This window comes from Hermetia illucens, chromosome 2 (assembly GCF_905115235.1).
Source record: "Hermetia illucens chromosome 2, iHerIll2.2.curated.20191125, whole genome shotgun sequence".
NCBI lineage: Eukaryota > Metazoa > Arthropoda > Insecta > Diptera > Stratiomyidae > Hermetia > Hermetia illucens.
In genome coordinates this window covers 154,498,686-154,520,303 of record NC_051850.1, presented here as the reverse complement: position 1 = coordinate 154,520,303, position 21,618 = coordinate 154,498,686, and the positions used below count along the sequence as shown (strand labels likewise).

Here is a 21,618-nt window from a genome sequence, read left to right as displayed (position 1 = left end):
TTTCACATGTCTTTCACTGCTTTTCGAAAAAGGTACAATTACGAGAACAAACATTTTATAGTTCTTTAAAAATTTGTTCTCGGCTTTTAAATATAAAAGAATAGCATTAATTCATACACGATGTACTGAAATCAAGGTAGTCGAACTAGTCCTTGAAGATATTTAGCCTTTATCTCATTCAGTTACGGAGTCGGTGCTTTCCTTGATTATAGGTTTGGCCCAGAGAGAGTCGAGGGGTTCTTGAATTACTATCTAATGTCAATCAATTCATCAGGATTTTGGTCCCTCTTTGAGTCGTTTCCCATCAACTTCGATATTCACGACCATCCAATTGAAGTGAATCCTTCTTAACGCGCATTATATGACCATACCATCGAAAAACCCTCTTTCAAAATTTGTCTACAATTAGTTAGTATTCGTCTTCATTGCCCCTGGGTGGCGTTCACGGTCTTTGTTATTCGACCAGCACTCAGAACCATTGAGGGAAGCGGGGGAGCGGTAAATTTTGGATTTAAAACGATAGCTGAAGTATTGATCAAAAAGAATGAATGGTTGTGCTGATGTTTGAAGCAGTTTGGTGGAGTAATCCGCCATGGACTAAAAGCAGCGCCTTTGAAAATGTTGCTCTCGAGATCAGCTTTGTTGTGAAACTTCAGCAAAAATTTAATTCTTTTAAAGTGGTGTGGCGAGAGGGCAGCTCCTTAATAAACTTTGGCAGAAACGCGGAACGATTTTGATACACATGCTCCACTTCGAAATCAACCAGACCAGATCAAATCAGATCATCAGATCGTTCTAAAGCAGTTTACTCAGGTCACAGTTTCTTTAGCACTAGATGTTGTTACTGCATATACTTGATGAATCTCTTTGTTTGTCTTGCGGACGACTTCCCTAGGTCCAGAAGAGGACATACAGAGAAGGCGATGCTTCTCAAGGTGTTTCTTCATAAGCGGCCTTCTTATTGGTTGGTTGGTTCTTGAAGAACCACGCTTGGTTTGTCGTTAGTTGAATGGATCGAACAAAGTCTAAATCATTTTCCCGTATTTCTTTGTTTTTTTCATTAATCAACATGAAAACGAGTAACTTGTAATTTGAATTATACTGACACGCTGGTTCAACAAACGAGAAGTTGCGATTGTTTTCCCGAATCAGACCATTATAATAGTGGAACAAAATCACATAAGTTAAAGTCAACGATGACATTTATAGAAAAAGTTAAGTTGCCGTTTGAAAAATGATATGATGAGCAAAGATGCTCAAACAGATTTGCCCTTTCAACAAGTAAAGACAATAACTCTCTCTGTGAAATTAAAGGCTTGACAGGACTGTGAATAGCTTGATAAAAGATATAGGTGAAGGCGGATAGATTTCACATTAAGAAAACGATTCCATTTTTAGATAATGCAAAAGAAATTGCTACCCCAGTAAGACTGGTGAGAGGTGTGGGGGCAAACAGGCAAGATGTAATACAAGACACTGTAGCGCGATGTTTGAGGTACTTCCCAACAGCTGACAGCCACGGTGCATAAGCATTGAAAGTCTATCCTTACTTACCAGCAGCTAGCTTGTCCAGCACAGAGCGTGTCAGATACAAAAGAATCCGTCCATATATTCACAAACGTTTCGTATCTGCACAGACACTGCACAGCACAGGGCAGAGTTCTTGTAAAGAATATTTGTCCCGTCCTGGAATACGTCCCAACAGGGAAATTTTAAAGAAATTCCATTATAAGCCAAAAAGCATAGAAATGGGTATGGATTTCTTTTAGGAATTGTTCCTTTGGAGGCCGATCTAAATCAATATGTACCTCTTAAGAGTTCAGGCATGATTTATACAAATATAAATTGATTCCATGTGTAGAGTACAATGCGAAATTCTAAGCATGAAGTTTGACACGGAACTAAACCCACATAAACGAACGATTTAAGCGAGTAACTTGGTAAATTTTTTATTCGTTTGAAAGGTGAAAAAAATAGCAAAATCTATTTAATTTTAGCATTTGAATCTATACATTTTTCTACTCATTAGAAATTGTGTTACTTTAGTCGGCTTTTTATAAAAAAATGCATATTTCATTAGTAGATACTTGAAATCCAGAACCATTTAATATTTTCTAATTATGAGATTGAAAGCTTATATTATAATAGATATTCGTACTTTAACTAGTTTTCTCAAATTCTAGTGATGTAACGTTTGCATCTTTTTCTAAATCTAATCCATGCCATTGAAGATTCCAACTAGCTCCAATGCGTCAACTGCATTCTGCGTCACTCTTTTCGTGCGCATATACGAGTATGTATATATTAGTCGTCAACAGATAAAATTGTGATTTTATTTCATTGTTAACACCGGATTCGGGTTTTTTTCGAAACTGGTACTGAATGGTAACCATATTAGATATCATTAGTTCGATGACTTCTCCTTCTTTGTGATTAGTTCCTAACTTATATGCTTTATGTTACAAAGTATCAGTTCCAAATGGAAACATATCTTCTGAAGAACAATAACCATTTCAGTTATGCTTTCAAACATGACGTGGACCAATACATATTGCCTCAGTCTCTTGCCCAGACGAAATAAAAATTTGATACTATCTCAAGAACTGCATCTCTAATAATAGCAATTTCACTTGCCGGGCCGGTACCACGCTCATTGATTCACCGCCACCAAAGTAGATATTTAGATTTCTCCCGATAGTCGCACATTGCTAATTTCCATTATTGCCAAACACTGAAAATATTTTACATTTTGGATTCACACAATGCTTTTGCAAAAGGAGGCGTTTTTTTCCTCAAATTTACATAATTTATCCAATACGCGTGTGAAACCAATTGCTCGGAAATGTATCAAAAATTGAGTCTGACGGTCATTGCAGTGTCGGCATGTGATTTTGTAATTTGGACACAGAAGTACAAAGCTTGTTACATCGATTTGTTGGTGTTTTCTGTTTGCCTCTGAAGATGAATGAGTTGGGATGAATTATGTATGTCGCGAGCGTGACATTGGAATCATTTGGGAACGACAATGTTGCAAGAAATGGTAGCCTATGAATGTGAAGGTTATTTAAGGTCGAAATTAATAGGTACCTATCTATGTCGTGCAATTTTCGGAGAGCTTAATGATTCAGCAAACTATATACTTGTGTATGTTTATATGATACAACAACTATAAACATCTTTAAACCCATGGCAGCAAGATTGCTTAATTTCTAAAAATCTAGTCAAAGATTTGCGAATTGTTGATGTTCATTGATATATTAATATTTCATTCATTTGATTCATCCCAAGTCAACATTGGAATTTTAAAATCCCAGTATCTTACTTGAGGCAGATAATCTTAGCGTTGGTTATTTGAAGGCTATCTTTTAGTTTGTAAACTGATCATTATTTAGAGGAGGTAGTTGTTGTAGCCAAATCAGAAGATCACTGTATCAACTCTTTTCTGTGTATATAAACGAACATTATTGGCAAGATTGTCAACACTTGACAAAAGCTGTAGTTTTTTGCGTAATACCAACATATGTACTCGAAGTTTGGGAAAATCTACGACAAATTAAATATTGGCATTCATTGGTAATATTCGCGGGGTTTGGACTATTATCCCAATAATCACGAAAAGTAAATTTGCTTATTTGTTATTTCTCTGTCACGTACACATAATTGCTCTTTCGAAATTTGATTTTCGGTACTTTTTGAAAGCAAATAATTTCAGATTTTTCATTTTTAAAAAAAGATTGATTGAAATATGAAGACTTTTAGATGGTTTTGTAGTCAACATATTGTAATGACAAATTAGAGCTTGACGGTGGTCAAAAGACCATCCTAAGTGACCGAGGACGACGAAATGACGAAATGGGGAGAGTTCTCCAAAAAACCTAAATAAATGGCGAAATTGGCCGCGAAGGTCCGCCCACAAATATAGAAACTCCATCGAAGTGCTCCATCGACATGTGCGTGCTGCTTCTGTACTAGTCAGGCTCAGAAATATGAAGGGAAAGGGGGGGGGGGGGGGGGTATTCCAAGAACAGTCATCCAACTAATAATTACTGAAATCTATTCCTTCTACTTCCGCTTTCTCATGATATGTTTTGAGTATAATATGTAAATGAGAATTCAGAGCACTAAAAAAAGATTGTCATATTAAGGACCCGACCATGGACGTTTCAGGCCAATTTTCAACTAACTTTCATACTTCCATATTTGCTAACAAGTGGGAAAGCCTGTCATAAACCCCGTTGTATCCACCACTTCTACTCTCGAAAAGTACTAACATCATTTTTCTGTTTACTCTAGTCACCCGTAAAATATGTCTAGTAGTCCTCATCCCATTCTTTCCCTTAAAACCTAACATTTTATGGATTTCCTTTATATCAAATTTCTAGTTTCTCCCTGTTTGCAGCCTCCTCAAACCCATTGATCTTCAGGCTACTATCAAAAAATATAAATTCTTGCCATTGCTGGCATTGTCTGCAATTAAATAGTCGATAGGGTCGTTAGGTTAACTCGTTTCTTGAAGCTTTTCTTTTGTTAGTGTCAGCTTCGGACTGCAATGGGAATTTGAATTTCCTGCTCTTTTTCCTCCTAACTTTCAGAAAAGCCTTCACGTTTGAAGTGAACAGTTAAATTTAAGTAAACCAGGAAAGAAAGCAAGCAGGTACCCTACAGTCAACGCCTCATTAACAACTGTAGCTTGGAAGAGGTTTTAAATTATGATGCTATCTGTTGGTATTTTCAATCGCAGTAGCTTAGCGAGTTCGCAATCGAATCATATTTCTAGAGCAGCTTTTGTTTTGCGATCTAGCCATGCCTAGCCACAGTTTGAATAGTAAAGTCCATCATAAATGCAGTAATCTCAAAATGCGTAATTTTTTTATAGCAGGTGATGGTCCAATTCACAAAGATTAAGCCCAGTACTTGCATATTAAAACTCACCAATTTTCAGAAATGAAATGACTTGGATAATTACCAGAGAATCTTCTACTATTCAGATTCATTTCGTGCAGCTCTCAATCATCACCGATCATCCCGATTATCGATGAGCATAATCCAGATATTGGTAATGCTCATCATTTGGATAGGCAGTATTTCCCATTTTCGGGCAAAAACTTCCAATATCAACCAGAAGACTTTATCAGCACTTAAGGACTTTTATGCTTTCTTTCCTGCCTTAAAAAGTGGCCTATTGCTTTCTTGCCTGAGGAAAATGGCCGGCTCAGTGTAAACTGATTCAATTTTTCTCTTTGTACCAGCATTTAAGGAACTTTACCTTTATGTTCATCGCAATTAAATACCAAGGAAGGAAGAGCCCCACTTACGGCAACGAACTTATTACCATTTCTTCTTCTTTTTCGTCAGCCTTTGTCCCGTTCACAAGCGAAGCCGACTTATCGTGGTCGGTTTCGCCATTTGGCTCTATCAAATGCCTTCCAAAGAGAATAAATGAGCAGAACAAATTTAATACAGCCCAACTATTTCATATACACGTTATGATCAATTGATTTCGGCACACATAAAGTCTAGGTATCATATAAAAGGATCTAAACATTTTTATTCAGGTCTTTCGATTAGTTAAGTGAAGGAAGATCTGTCCTTTCGTGTAATATGCAGGTGTTCCGCTTTCACAGATTCAAAACGAAAATGTCTCCTGAAAAATACGTGAAATCCCAAGCAGGGTAGGCAGCAGTAAAATTTCCAACAGCAACCTTTTAAAGAAATTAGCAAACACTAATTCTGATATCGAAAAATTAGATCAGAAGCCCTCGGTATGGTATAGCACATCAACCACACCACGCGCACTCGCTCGCAGTTACCTGAAATACGCTTCAGCTCCCTCCACGACTCTCCAAGCCACCTGCATTCCTGTTCAACTGTTCTGCGGCAAGCGCACTTGGGAGAGTAGATTCCACTGCATGGCATAGCCAGCATTGCAATTATCGCTCCTCCTTGATATGTGACCCACTGCCAGCTTTGTCTTCCTATCACATCGCATAAGAGTGACAAGCCTGTGTGCCGAACAAGTTGTTCGTTTGAGATAGTGTTAGCCTAACGTACCCAGATAAGACGGTAGGAAAGATTAGAGCTTTTGAGTAACAGTGGAGTTCACTTTCCATTTGCTACCCCCATATGGAAACACAGAAAAAATACAAGGACAGAACAGTCTCAACTTGATCTTAATGTTGAGATAGCTGCATTTCCAGATTTCAAACAGGGCAGTGAAAGCCCGTCAATGCAGATAAGGAGATTGCAATGCTCCGTCAGAGAGAGAACCTTGGTTTTGTTGGTATTTATCTTCAGTCCAACTCTACTTGCCTCCCTTTCCAAATCCAAAGCCATTTGGCCAAAGTCCATAACCCGGTGAGAAATCAACAACAGATGTCATCAGCATTGTGGAGGTGTTTGAGGAAAGACCTCCTCCACGTCCCCCAGGCAAGGCAGCACGAAGAACGTCACCGATAACAAGAAACAATAATATCGGTGATAGGATGCAACCCTGAATCGATTGTAAGGCACACAAATTTAACTTCCGTATGACCAATTTCCTGGCAATGAATAAGTTTCTTCCCGCAATTGGCGAACAAAAATTATCATGCGATTAGTCCCCCTAAAAATTTTACAACTTGAATAATTTGCTTCCTTGCTTTGCTCTTCTCTGTTTTTCTCATCTGCGCAAATACCTCATTTGGTTCACTGGAGAAATCCGTGATGTCCTAAGTACGAAAAACCTCTCTCTAGTGAAATTTCGTCGTTGAGAAAATACAGAAATTCGGGCTAACTTTAATGAAACATGTAGTTTCCCAGTCTTAGTAAAATGGTGAGATTTTAAAGTTTTTTGGCTCCATATTCATACTTCTTGTTCCTTCTATAGCTTATATTAAATTCGCTGAATTTATTTCTAATTCTCCTCAAACAGTTTCTGAGCTTTCCTGTAATCATTTTACTTCAGCTTTTTCGACGTCAATTCAAATTATAAAAACTTCTCCAAAGCTTCCCGTTGATCACCACCGTGGATCTCATGGGTTTCCTTCAGCTGTTCTGACCTGGTTTAGGTACAGTATATCGTATCTCCTTCAATAGTAGTGACTCAACTCCCTTTCCTTAGTTCTATTCTGTTATCATTCTTGATAAGTGATATTTCCTCTTTATTTAATTGCCTCTATCTTCTATATGCAGACGATCTAAAATTGTTTTTTATTGTTGACTAACCTGTTCAACAAAGTTACACCTAAACAAATTTCACAGAGTATCTCGATGGAGTCCTAGGAATAAATTGGCGTTTAATATAAATAAATGCTCTTGATTTGTAGCTCTCCCCTCTCTAGCCACCAGTTTACTACCTTGATAGTCACCCCGAGAGCATTACAAAAGTCCCTATAATGGTCTCCCCGACAACAATCATCATCATCAACTGAAGTCTGAAGTAAAGCGCTTTTAATTTTAAACCATTGCTGAAGGGAAGCAGAAGGACATAGGAGTACCTTGATTTCCCAAAACTTTAACTACGCTTGGGATATGTCAAGACGCTGTTGTGATACAAGATCCAACTCCAACTGCTTCAGATTATTGAGCATTCGAAGAACGTGATGATGCCAAATGTTGATTGTCAAAAATTTATCCAAAGATTGTTCACATCAGAAGTGGTGCGATATACCATATACTGCTATATTCAATGCCTGGTTGAAAATGATGAAAAGAAATCCAGTTTGCACTTGCACCACATTTGGGATGAGAACAATTTTGAATTGTTCTTGATGGAGAGCTAAGAAGTGTTGAAAGGAAAAGTATATCTGCGAAACGTTCTAGCTTACCAGATGTGTCCCTCTAAGGGTTTCACAAATCCAAGCCGTAAAAAACACCTATTCTTTGGCAGCATGGTCGAATGGAAAATGAAATATATTTTTTCACTAATTTTGATATTACATCAACATATATATGCGCAGCACCTGAAGCATTCCTTGGGAAAAGAATCATCTCCACATAATTCGTTGTCGGTTCATTGAAATATGTTTCAGCCCTTTCCAGGCCTAGACGAGAAGTTTGCCTCACTCTACTGCTTTCTGTGTCATGCAACTCCTGAATGACCCCCCCCCCCCCCTCGGCTATCCAAGGGAGGAGTTAAGGAATAGGGATCAAATGCAATCCTCCTTCAAATTCTTCCTGAATTTTACCTCCAAGTGCAAGGGTAAGGACGCTCAGTTCCTTAGGTCTTAGTCGACCCGCTTCCAAGTGTCCATGGCCAAATCTTATAACATCGCTTCGTGCACGATAGTTTGGCTTTCGCCAGGGAAAAGAGGGCTTTTGGAGGGGGTACTACACTCATAAATTTTCGCACCGGAGACATCAGCGGGCCAGTCAAACAGATAATCCTCTCACAGTCAAATGACAGCCAGGTCACGAAAGCAGACCACGTTGAGCTAAGGAAGCTGAGACTCTCCTCACGTGCAAGTAAATACGGACGCAATATGCGCCAAGCGACCATCAAATGATGATCTCCATCGAAGCCCTCTTGTTGCACACATCCAGGAGACAACTCCTAAGACTAATGATAATTGCAGAGGAGTCGAACTGATTGATTGTACGGTATGGCAGGCCCTGTACTCAAACAATGTGCCAATGATGAGGCGATAGTGGTTTCAGAAAGTCAAAAACTTCTCTTCATGGGGTTACCAAATCCTTGTTTTCCCATCACTTGTCAAAGTAAAGGATTATCAAAGCCTACCACGGTTTCGATTACTCAGCACGGTGACAACATCACCTTTAGCAAGCCACTCTTCAACTGCATTCAATTCTTCATAAAAATCCTCTTTCTCCTCATTATACGAAGTCTCCGTTGCTATATCTCATTCCTCATTCTTATTCTATAATTTCGCGGACAATATTCCTGTCTGACACTGGAAGCGGGGGAAGAGGGGGAGGGAGCTTCGATACCGTCATGAAGAAGCATTCGCTCATAAGAGAATTCAATCATAAACCGGTGAGTAAATAGTAAAATCCTTTACAACAAGTAGGAAATACTTTGAGAGAACCTTCAACCCCAGTTCGCAACTGGGTATCAACTTCCTGTCTTATCAGTAATTACTATTAATAATAACCGTTGGCGCAACAATCCATATTGGATCAGGGCCTTGAAGTGTGTTAGAGCACTTAATTCAAGACCGTAACGGTACACTACAGGATTACAGAAACCCTGTAGGAGGCAATGTGGTCAGCATTGCGCTCGCCCGAGATTATTACCCTGATTTGACTCAGATACTCATTCCCAGCTGAGTTGACTGGCAATCACTGGAAATCACGATATAAATCCAACTGCCACCAGTAAGATTTGAACCGCGACCTTCCGTACGACAGTCTTGTGCTCTTGTCACTCAGCTATCCGGGCACTAATTATTATTGGTCTGAGCAAAGTTCCTTTTCTTAAGGCCTGAAATGTCTAGATATTACACGGCACATAGATTATTGTCATGCCCGACAAGGCTGTATTCCCCATCAGAGGCACATATAATCAGAACTCCGTCGAAAGTTGAATTCTATTATAAGCACAAAATACATTTTATGCCTCCCTTCTTGAATGCATTTGATTTGTTATAGGAAGCCTCCTTTTTGCATTAACTGATAACCTCAAACCGCTTATTAGATCATGGAAAATTTCCTTTGTTCCTACATGAAAATGGATTCGCATTTAACTTCGCAAAAGTTACTAAAATGCAACAATGCATCCCTGAACAAAAAAGCCAGTGCAGTGTAAGAAGTATAGCGTTCTGTGCCAGGTTTCAAGTATCCCATTGGATTGCGGATGGTACGTTGTTGTCCCGTGCCGTTTGTAGCCGAGAAATTTGCCTAACTCCGAGAAAAGGTGGGACCCAAAATGCATTCCCCGGTCGGTGATTGCTGCTGGCATATCGAAGCGTAGAATCTACTCTCGACGGAGGGCCTCAAGTTTTGTCGAGAAATGTAGTTCAGCCTCAAGAAACCGCGTGAACATATCGATGATTGCGAGGCAATACCTGGAACTATGCAAGTTTGGGAAGGAGAGGCAATTAAATCGAGATAAATTATGTGAAAGCGCTTAATAAAGGCGAAGGAATACGTCTACCACTTTCCTCACATGTTTTGTAGTCTTGCACTTCTGACATGCGATCGACTGTCTGGCTCAAGAATTAGTGTCCTTGATTTGGGACGGTTATAAATATGTTGCAATGATTAACCGATTCGTTGTTCGTGAAATACTTTCTTGCGAACATCAACCGAAATATATGGCCTTGGTCCCTTTTCTGAGGTCCCGCAGAATATACTGGACGCCGAACCGAAGATAGGAAACTCTTTGAATGTGTATCTTTTCCGGACAGGTGTTAAATGTTGAAAGTGAATTGGTTGATAAAGCAAGTGTCGAAACGGTTAATAACCCACTCTCTATTTTCAATTCCAACGGGATTTGAAAAACATCGTCTTTACTGACTCTCAAAATGTTGCTTTTTAAAACCATGCCCACAAGACGTGGTTGTTGCGGCTTGATAAACATCAAAATCAAAGGGGGATACCACGTTGTACTGAAAGATATTGTAGAACTAACAGTAGGTGGGGTAGGATCCAGGGTCAATACCTTGTAAACCGAATACATATCTCAAATGCGAAAAACTCTTCCTTGTGGCAAAAGGTCACTATAGACCAATAAAATTTCGGTTAGGTAGACCAATTCCCCTACCTAGGGACCATGCACCCTAACGCCGGCAATCATCACCGAATTAGTGACGAATCACGGCTACTCATAAAGCGTTCTATGAGATTCGTCTAACGTCAAGTCAAGGAAGGTCCATAGATAAGCCGAACTAGGCATCTAAAGAGTCATGATACCCCCCGTGTTACTCTATAGGAGCAAAAAGCAGATGTCACTATCATTTGTCAGATATATGTCTTTGAGCGGGTAATTCTAGGGAATGCATCTCAAGAACTAAAGGAGGAAGAGTTGTAGTGAGCTGGGTATTGCCATGAGTTGTATTTTATGAGCTATTGCCATCTACTTTGATGAAATTTCGTACACTGCATTAGATCAGTAATATAGAGCAGATGCTCGAGGATTGAAATACGATTTTATAAGGACAAAGCATGAGGAAGCAAACAGAGGAAAAGCCTTGAGAAAGTAGAGCCAACTGCTAGAGGAACCGCTTCACACGTTCAGACCTTCGAAATTCAGGATGAAGAAGGAAGGATGAAGATACGTTAGAAAGACTCGTTGGAGCACGCCTTTCTGAAAATGCAAACCGCAAAATATTAAAGCAACCTAGACTAACCCTCAATACATTAGATAAGTCGAGCTACTTGTATGGGTTGCCTTCGATTGAAGAAGACCGTGGGGGGGGAGTAAAGCCAAAACATATCTAAGATTGACATGGAGCCTATACGAAAACCAATACCGCATGGTAGGCCCAGAGAACTCTACTCAACACTGCCGGGTTGCATGCAAAACCAAATTGAGATAGTTAAGGAGAATGTTTCCGATTTTTCCCTCTACGCAAGTCCAATCCGCTTGGCATTTCGGAATAATTTGTTTTTTTCTTTTGGAAAAATTTATCAATTTCCGTTGTAAATATTGCGTTCTCTTTGGTTTTTTCCATTTTCAATAAATCCAATAATAGAAACATGTTCATGCCCCGAAGGTAAAGGCATAGAAGTTATGAATGAATAATTTGGACATTGATAGCTTGCAAGTGCATCAAAATGCTAATTTCAAAGTAGTTCCAAATAAATTATGGTAGCTAACACCGACTCAGTGAAATTTTTAAATGAGCTTTTCAATCTAACTAAAGCTAGCATTCATTAAATTTTCATGTTAATTTGATAAATAATATGCTCCCGGTCAAACCAGTCGACAAAATAATGAAATCTATTAGTTTTTCCATTCATAATAAATATATAAAATGAGTTTTCGTTCCTATTAGAGGAAATTAGGCAAACGAATTTCACTACTTTCGAATCTCTTTTACGCGTGGTTAGCACTCACCGGTCTAGATTGCTTCGTTGCTTAGGTTAAACCAGTTTAGTCCCTCATTCAAAAATTATGCTTGTTAGTGTTTTATTTTTATACATTGCTGTTTTGTTAAGAAGAAAATAAAAGTGCCGTATCTGCTTCTGAACATACAGGAAAATTGCATTGCTTCAGAAATATTAGTCTTAACTTTGACTAAGCTCTAAGATGTGAGTCGAAGATACTTTATCTGTCTGTTTTAATCTGTTAAATGAATTTTAACTTCCATGCACAATTAAATTAGCGAAACTTGATCGGATGAATGATAGTGAAAAGAGCTTAGGTGATAAACAAGCTAAGAAATTCTATTAAATTCGAATTATCGAAGTGAAATTCTATCCTGGAAGAAAGTGGACCAAATCCTGCTTTGTAAATGCAAAAAGATATTATGAACTATGTACGAAGCTTGCATTGAAAATGAAATCTTCTTAGATAAGTTAACTTGGTAATATTATATGATATCTTTGAAACGGGCAATAGCTCACTTTTACATTGTGATATGAGCCTACGTGATGTAAGGTCAAAATGAATCATTGGCTTGAAGAAAGAGGGAGCTCAAGTCAATACCCCACTACCCCATTACCTCCACACTGCTTATATTCTATAATTCTGGTAATAAAACTTTTTGCGCTTTGGAATTTCGAACAAAATAAAAAGACGGTTTGTGCTCTGTTACACTTCTTCTTTCTCTTCAACCTTTGTCCAGTTCACAAGCAGGGTCGGCTCGTCGTGATCGGTTTCGCCGTTTGGCTGTATCGAACGCTTGATCTGGGTGGAATCTCAAGGCTTTTAAATCCCCAGCCATCATTTTTTCGGCCTTCCTTTTGGTCGTTTACCATCGACTTCGATGTTGAGACCAATCTTTGCAAGTGAATTCTCGTTAGCACGAATTGCGTGACCATACCGTCGAAGACCCCTCTCTCGCAATTTTTCTACGATCGATGCAACCCCATAACGATCGCGAATTTCCTCATTTCGGATGTGATCAAAAGGTATAACGCCACTAGTCCATCGCAACATCTTCGTCTCCATTACCGCAAGGCACCGCTCATTGTCTTTTATAGTCGGCCAACACTCAGAACCATAGAGAGCGACAGGACGAACGACATTGCGGTAAATTTTAGATTTGAGACATTCGTTGATACGTCGATCACAATTATTCTTTATTTTCCAGCGGCCTCGGCCAATCTTCAGCAAGTTTTAAATTGTGACCGAGAAAGCACATACTAAAAAATATTCTTATCATCAATTACGAGTACATCATATATTCAGTTATTGCATTCTTAACTAACCCTGCTACCCTAATACAATCACTCTCCTTTTTTAGTGACGAAATGGACCACTTCATCTATTTCTTTCAAAACATTTCTTTGCGATTTATCAAAGCAGACACATAAAAAAAGAATTGATCAAAAAACAAACTAAATTGTCGCTTAAAATCGCAAATCTTTTTAGTTCCAAAACAGTGGGAGCATCGAATTAATTTAAATTCATGACCAAATATATTCACCTGATCTTCCGTGGAGCGATGAAGATGATGATGATGATGAACGTTGAGCAATGACCATTGATATACATAAAATTATAACACAGACACGAGCCATTTTCTTATGGTTTTGTGATAGGAAAGGAAGATGCTCTCTTATAAATTAGATAACAAAATAGAATGGATTTTCAATATGATTTCAACACTGCTTGCCAAAACTGTATTTGAGTTCACTGGGTTATAAATTAAAACGATAAAATAACTCAAAATTCAGGACGGTTTGTTTTCAGACTATAGCTCCACTTTCTTGATAAAATGATTTGATTATAATTACACTATTGCACCAACTATTCTCCGAAAAGGACCTTGGCCCTGTATATATTGCACACTCACATACCTCACAGGCAATTGATTGTAAACAAGCCCGAAATTGCGGAAGAAAATCACTAAGTCAAACTATTTTGAAAGCACAAAAACTAAGCAACATATGAAACGCAATGATCTTGCTATGCTCCGCGCCGGCAACAAACTTCATTTGTAAACACACACCATGCAATTTCTTAAGATATCGGAATGATATTGGAATGCATCCAGTTTCCAGGCGTCGAGGCTGGATTTGACCATCACCAGTCTCCAGAGACTCCTCCACCAAACAGCTGAGTGTAAACTTAGTAGTCACTAGAAGAGACGCTTTCCAAACAGAAGATTCATAACAACGTCAAACACAAGCTAAGTCGACCCGTGTCTACCGGCGAATTGCTGCGTCTATGTACTGCACTAGTCAGCTTGTCGGATGCTGCAAAGCTCAAGACTGTTGTAATTTCAGTATTTACTAGCCGAGTAAGTACTAACTTTAAGCGAAAAACTAACCCGCATTCAGTAAGGTACGAGCAAAAACAGTCAGTTTCCAGTGCCCCGTTTATGACGACGATTCCCGCGCTACCAAGACGTTGAGCATCTTTAAGCTCGAGTTGGCAGTATTCACCTGACTATTACAACGAATGGTATGGCGAATCGGAGACCACAGCCTGTAGTATCTTAGTTACTTCGGTGAATGAAGATTAGTACGTAAGTATTGTAAGCTACTCATATGGTACACACATGTGGCTTCAAACAGCGAATTTCACCTCTAAAACACACCTCCAGTCGACTAGTTGAGACGTTCGCACAAGCGGTCACATCGGTTGATACCAAACGCAAATTTAAAAAAAAAATTTAACCCAATGATTCTTCTTATCTGACCGCATATTTTCAACCATGACATCCTTGGCATGGAAATAATGCGACCAAAAATTATTGCGAGGAAAAGGATTGGAACAAAGTAGCCAGAAATTCGGGGCTCTTTAAATTTAAGTAGCATTGGCTCTTAGACATAAAAAATAATACCATTGGACATACACCTAAGAACTCCCAATTCATATTTACTTTCTGAAATCTATTGCATTTTCAAATTAAGGTTAGATTTCGACCACCAAATCAGCATTATCTCTAAAAGCGTAACAGTGAAAGCTTCTCAACTACTTCATTTCACACCCACAATCAGTAATACATATATTATAATAATATCTTTCTTTAACATAAGATACTATACAGTTTCAGGGTTAAAAATGCCTCAATCCGTTGGTCATATTAAGAAATTCCAAGCATCGCTATGAGATCCACTCGAGATTGAATGACAAAATCTCGATGACTGTGACACAAAATTGGAATCTTAGCGAAAGTGTCCATGAACTGAACTTCGATTGGATTACAATATTGATTTTGTTAAAGAATGTGAACTGCAACCCGGAATAATTTGATAACAAAAGGGTCAAGTGGTTGAAATCGTGACTGAAGAGAAATTTCTTGGCCTTAGTGATCAATTAATCGTACCTTTTATAATAAATCCGTAAATTTTACGCCGACTACAGAATCGAACCAAATTTTGGCAAAAAGTCAAATTTATGAATTAAATTATCCCAGAAGCAATGGGGGCTAGTTCTTGGTTTGTTTCCTCTATTCTTTCGTAACTATTATAATTTATGTTTATAATCCATTATTTTATGTCACCCCGCTAATTAACGTTACTAAGATTTCACTGCATTCTCTAAGTTATTAAGAGTGCTTTCAAAATAGACGGAAATTCTAACTAAACGAAAGATTGAAGCGAGTAACTTTATTTTTTTAAGATTTTGTTTTACAATTAAAATCGGTTAACTGTCTGTCGGTTTACTGTTTGTCAGTCCTTTTTTTTGTTTTATGGTTGAAGGTGGAAATCTTACAAAGTCACTGCACGCCAGGTTGCAGCAGTGTGTGGGATTCTCACTCTCTAAAAGTACCCCCACCTTCTCCTTCTTCCTTCTCCGCGAAACCGCCGAAAATCATTACTTCGTGGGGAGGACTGCGCCTTGCCGCCTTTCGGTATTCTGTATCCCTTCCAGGTGAATTCGTTCTCCTTTTCTTATACAGGCAGTATGCCTCACTTGCCAGGATGTCCATCGGGATCACTCCCGCAATAACACACCCTTAGCGCTACTAAGCTGTAAGTCATGTTTACCCTCCTCCGATTACTCTCAAACACTAGCGCTGCCTCCCAAACTGGTGCAATGTATAATAGTGTGCGACTCTATTTTGGACTTCCAATGTCAGGTATTATCCCCGCTAATGACACGCTGGTATTTGCCACTTTCTCGCAGGCATAGTCTATGTGTCGCTTGAAATTGATTTTAGCGTCAATCATCACCCCCGGGTATTTGATAACAGGCTTCGAAGTGATGATGTGCCCACCAACGCGAATATTAACCGAATTCCTCTTCCTACGGTTGATAATCAAGACCGCAACCGTCTTTTGTTCCGCAAAGTCAGTCAAACCATCTCCAGCCACGCTTTTATGGCGCTAATGGTTTTGTTAACATACACTTCAACGTTTTCAGGTTCTTTTACACAGGAAGGACAATGACCTCATTGTACATCACACCCTACAGAAGAGGAACCAACACTGAGCTCTGTGGTACTCCTACGGTGCCAGCGTTCTGCTTGGATCCCTCATCCGTATCGTACCAAAGTGTCCTCTTCGAAAGGTAACCTGAGACACCCGTTTTAACCAGGGAGCATCTTATCCGCTCCCAGCTAGCGAAACTGAACGCATTTTTGACGTCCAACATCACCGCGGCACAGCATTTATTAGTTGAGATCGCGTCTCGAACCAGGTTCAAAACAACTTAACAGCGAGTTTAAAAACTCTATTGGGGGGGGGGAGCTTTGTTATCACCAATTCTCCGGCAAATTTGCACAAGTTCCTGCTCAGTTACCGCAGGTATGGTGTAGTGGTCGAATGCTTGCTGGTGTTTCCCCTTTATCTGGGGGAAAGAGCGCCATCACCATATTGAGCAGAAGATTCGGGCAGGTCAGTTGTGGTGTTCGCCCCTTCAGCTTTTTCATAACCACCCTGTACGCTGTTCCCCAGAAGCTATGCGCAAGTTCCTTGAAGCATTCTTGCTTGCTAGTTCAGATAGCCTCCTTAAGCCTACCTCGAAGGTTCACATATACTTGCCGTTTGTCGTCGAAGACTGGTCTTCCTCTAGATCTTCGGCAGATCCTTCTAGTTTGAAAACATGCAGCCCGCAGCTCCACGATCTCTTCATTCCGCCAATAGTCTGATCGCCTTTTTGCGAGGACTCGCCGCCTCTGCATAGTAGCGTTGCATGTTCTCGTTATGCATCCCATCATTTACTCTACCTTTTCTGGCGCAGCACCATTGTAATTCTGGCCTCCCAATAGCATCTCTATGAATGCATCCTCTTTAAACTTTTTCACGGACCAGCCCCGGTTTCTAACTCGGCGGGAACGCACATCGCATATGGCCCATATTCGATCAAAAGGAAAATTGGCTGGTGGTCGCTATGAGTATAATGCTCACTGACAAACCATGACATTCTCCTCGACAATGGGGTACTGACATATGTCTAATCGACTACAGAGCCGACCCTGTCCCATGAAAAGTGGAAACATTTCCCGTATTTGCAAGCACCAAATCTACCTCCGCGAAAGATTCGATCAGGACGCGGTCCTTGGTCTTCGTAGTGCGGTTGCCCCATTCCGCGGCCAACGCGTTGAAATCACCCGATATGATCTTGGGATTTCGACTTCTTGCATCCGACACTAGCATACCTAGCATTCCTTCGAATTCTGCTATCGTCGCGCTTGGTGGAACATAGCAACTATACATATAAATACCAGCTATTTTTGCCCTGACGAATTCAATTTCTGGAAACTCCATCACTTCTTGAATGGCTTCATTTCCACATGCCCATATTGCCGCTTTGCCAGTTACATCTGCAGTCCAGGCACCGCTCTTATTATTGTCATAAGGCTCGCTGATTATGGCAACTTCGATTCCCTTCTCGTAGATAGTCTGCGAGAGAAGGTCTTGCGCTGTCTCGCAGTGGTTGAGGTTGATTTGTGTTAACCTCATTTCTTTACTGTATTCAAGACTCTCCTAAACACTTGGCATCTGCTGCTACCTACAACATGCCGACAGTAGACGCCTTTTTTCTCCTCGGAGAGCATACATTCAAGCTCAGCCTTTCTGCAACTTTTTGACCTGCCACGGTCAACGGTGCATTTCGCCGCTTTGGGGCTAAATTCCAAGCATCTGTAGCAGCGCTTGAGGGACACCTATTCCCTGAGTCGACCCAACCTATTTTTACTTTACCACCCGCCAGCAGTTTGAACGCTGCTTCACCTGGTAAGCTTGTGGTTGCCGTTTGAGTTCCTCCGTATGCCTCCCTCAGTCTTCTGATTGCGAAATCTTGTAAGCCAAGTGGTCCGAACTGCTTTTCTAAGGCGGATATCCTCCTTGGTCGCGATTTTATCAGTGTCATCACATTTTATAACAATCTCCTGCTTTCTGGCCCATACTTACGCCATTTCTCATAAGGACTTCTCCACCTTGTCGAGGAAATTTTCAACCGTTTTGCCCGACTCTTCTTCAGCTCCAACATCAAACCTGCTTTTTGGGAGCATCTGATTCGGCTGAGCTTTTCCAAGCTCCATCAGCTCAGGATCAGATTTGACTTTCCTGAGGATATCGGTATAAGTCACCTTTTTTCGAGACGATAATCAATTTTTTTGCCCTTGGCACTATTGTACAGTACAGTACAATCGCTCGGACCATGTTTTTGAGGACCTGGTGGACATTTTAAAAAAGGACAACCTTTATGAATTGGGACAACTTTATTATTTTTTCTCCGAGTAGAGCAAACGATGATTCGTGCGTACTCTGACATTGCTCGTGCTAATGAGCTGGATAGGGGATTTGAGTTGAGTACTTTGGAAGATTGTTTTTGGCTGTTGAAGGAAGTGAATGGATTCCTAGTTGTGATGAGTGGGGACAGGATTTCTGATAGTCTCGGCACAAAACAGTTTTAATTAAATTACGGCCACTGTAAGAATTGAGAAGAAGTAATTGGAAATTCGTCCTATAAAGAAGTAGATGGTGCCGGTCATGAGTAACTGAGTGAGGTTTGCTTTGTGAGAGAACCTAAAGGTAAGTAAATAAAGATCCACAGGTCCCCATATATTGTCTCACATGGAATACATAATTTTTATGTTTCTTTAATTGTTCTTTTTTTTATATTATGTTTCAAAAATTTTCTTTATTTTTTTCACATTTATTTTATTTTTCTTTTTTCATAATGCAATGGTCAATGATGTAAGTGATTTAGATCTAACGAAAGAGGTGTTCAAACGAAGTACGACCTCATCCAGAGCACCATGAACGAATGCAAATAATGATGAGCTGAAAAGAAATCGCTGGCAAAATAAGGCCCACTGGATTTGTCCAAGAGGGACGACCACAGAGGGTACTCGAACACCCAAAAAAATTGACCCCTTTCCATTCAAGACAAACTCCACAATTCTTTGATCTCCACAAATACGAAAGAGCAAAAAATAAAACTCTGGAATGCTAAGTGTGAAGAAGTCTTTAAGAAGAGTAATCCTATGCACAGTTTGCACCAAATTTTCGAAAACATAACGAAAGCCATTAGGGTCATCTATAATAGATCACAGTAGAAAGCAAGAGGTTTTAAGGAGAAGCTTTAAATTACAATCTCAACAGTGTCATAGGCGACCCAACACCTAACGGTAGTATTATCGATCTGTTACCGAACAAAAGAGTATGGGAAAAGGGAAATCAGCACGCGTCTAAGAGGAAAAAGTTAAAAGTTAAGATCTCACTTAGAGAGAATGCCACAATATGGGCCCAAAAACATAAGGACTATATACAATACGAGAATCTCACCAAGTTGGGAGAAATCTGCACTACTTTGAAGGAACAACTATAGTCGAAGGCAGTTATTAGGAGTCCACTGTGAGTTTGTGAAAACCCAATGGTGGTACTCAAATACCCACTAGTAGAGGCAGAAGTTGCTGTCGGCCGAAGGTTCAGATTTGATGGATTAAGAGAACAGGCCTCATCAAAGAGCTGCTTCAAATTTCTCGAACGCTTTGCGACGAAAGTGTATGAAAAAAGGCCAAATGCATATTGTGCCAAAGAAAGCAGGGGTGGAACCAGCATATTGCCGGAAGTGGTAAATGACTGGAAATTAGGAATTTATTCATTATAGAGTTGCTCAGAATTAACTTTAACAGACAACCTTCGAATCTGAGAAGGAGATTGCTGTCATAAGTAAACCCTACAGAAATCATCATCAAGGCATATGGGTCACAGATTCGACTGGCGGAACAGCATTATTTCCATGGATTCGCCAAAATGTACACAGTGAGTGAATCTACTAGTGGCTTTTTTTGGGCGAAAATAATCGGTATGTACCCATACAGCTGCTACGCTCCTCCGCGCCTCACATTATCTGAATTCGAGAACATGTTGAACAACCTTGTCTTCGACGGAAGGCGAAGAAGTCCCAAGGTGATTGTCTTTATTTTAATGCGTGAGCCCTCGAATGAGGAAGTTAAGAGAATAACGCAATGTAAGCATGTAAGCAACTTTTGGAAAGAGAGGTCCGTCTCAATCGTAGACTGAACTTTTGTCAGACCGGCACCGATGCGTGATGTCCTGGTATGCGAGGAGGACTTCACTTTTGAGCTTTGGCAGGGAAACAGTGTAACCAGCCGAGAAGGGCATCAGAGTGATCTACATCTAGTATTAGACGAGCAAGCTTTCATTAAAGTGTGGCTAGACTTCTAACGGAAAAAGCTGTCCATGTGATACAATACATTAGCAAAGCACGTGACACGTTAAAACCTAAAAAATAACATGAATTAGCCAGCCTTCAATTACCCTGCCACCGAGCGAAACTAATTGCTCAACGAGCACTAAATAGAATCAATAAGGTGTAAAAAGAGCTCGAATATAAGGAAGGCCGCAAAAACCTGAAGTTGGCTATCTTGTGAAACGAGAAGAAATGATTTAAGGAGATGCATGGCAAATCTCTGAGTGTGACGGCAATTCTGCAGTAACCGCAGAAAAGCTGGTGGAAATCTACAATTGAATAGGTGACAACAAAGCACCAGACCTGAACGGCACACCGTATAAGACGCTTAAGCTCGCCGTGAAACCTCCAGATAAAACATTGTCCTATGACCCATATGTCTTCTAGACACTATGGGGGCAATGTTAGGGCGGATAATCTACAATACGTTACTTCCGGTTGTTGAGAGCCAAGGAAATATTTCAGTCCGATAGTATGGATTCCGCGCAGAGACCGCGACTGGTGAAAAAAGTAGTATTACTCCGGATTATCGAAACTGCAATGGAGTTCAAGAAGACCCAGAGCACGTATTTTTCGATTGTTTAGAATTCATGGGGGAGAGCAGAAGCCTAGAGGAATCGTGAAATGTAGGTATAACAGGAAGATTGGGATACAATCAGCTCAATCGTCGGATCTATCCAGCGTGAACTGCGTAAAACGGAGGAGACTAGGAAAACGTGATTAAAAGTGCCACGTACACAAAAAAAGATGTTGATGGCGGAAGGGGGAGGGGGATTTTAATTGGTAAGAATCCCACAGACTGGCGTGTCCAGGGTAATGCCTTTTGAAGATTTCCACCTCCTTAACAAACAGGCAGGAAGTTAACCGATTTTAGTTAGGTTTCGTTTTACGCTAAACCT

The 21,618-nt window shown here is 40.0% G+C and overlaps 1 protein-coding gene across 3 annotated transcripts in view; it reads right to left on the bottom strand.

Moving 5' to 3' along the window:
- LOC119648100 (macrophage mannose receptor 1) overlaps nucleotides 1-14,498 on the bottom strand; it is a 268,613-nt gene extending 254,115 nt beyond the window's left edge. Inside the window, exon 1 of one of the 3 annotated variants that reach the window (XM_038049602.1) lies at nucleotides 13,530-14,498. In XM_038049602.1, the coding sequence (XP_037905530.1) occupies nucleotides 13,530-13,623 (94 nt within the window). In that variant the 5' untranslated portion in view covers nucleotides 13,624-14,498. The remainder of the gene's footprint in view (nucleotides 1-13,529) is intronic. The other 2 variants (XM_038049603.1, XM_038049604.1) reach the window with 2 other exon arrangements.
- Between the last annotated feature and the right edge of the window lie 7,120 nt (nucleotides 14,499-21,618).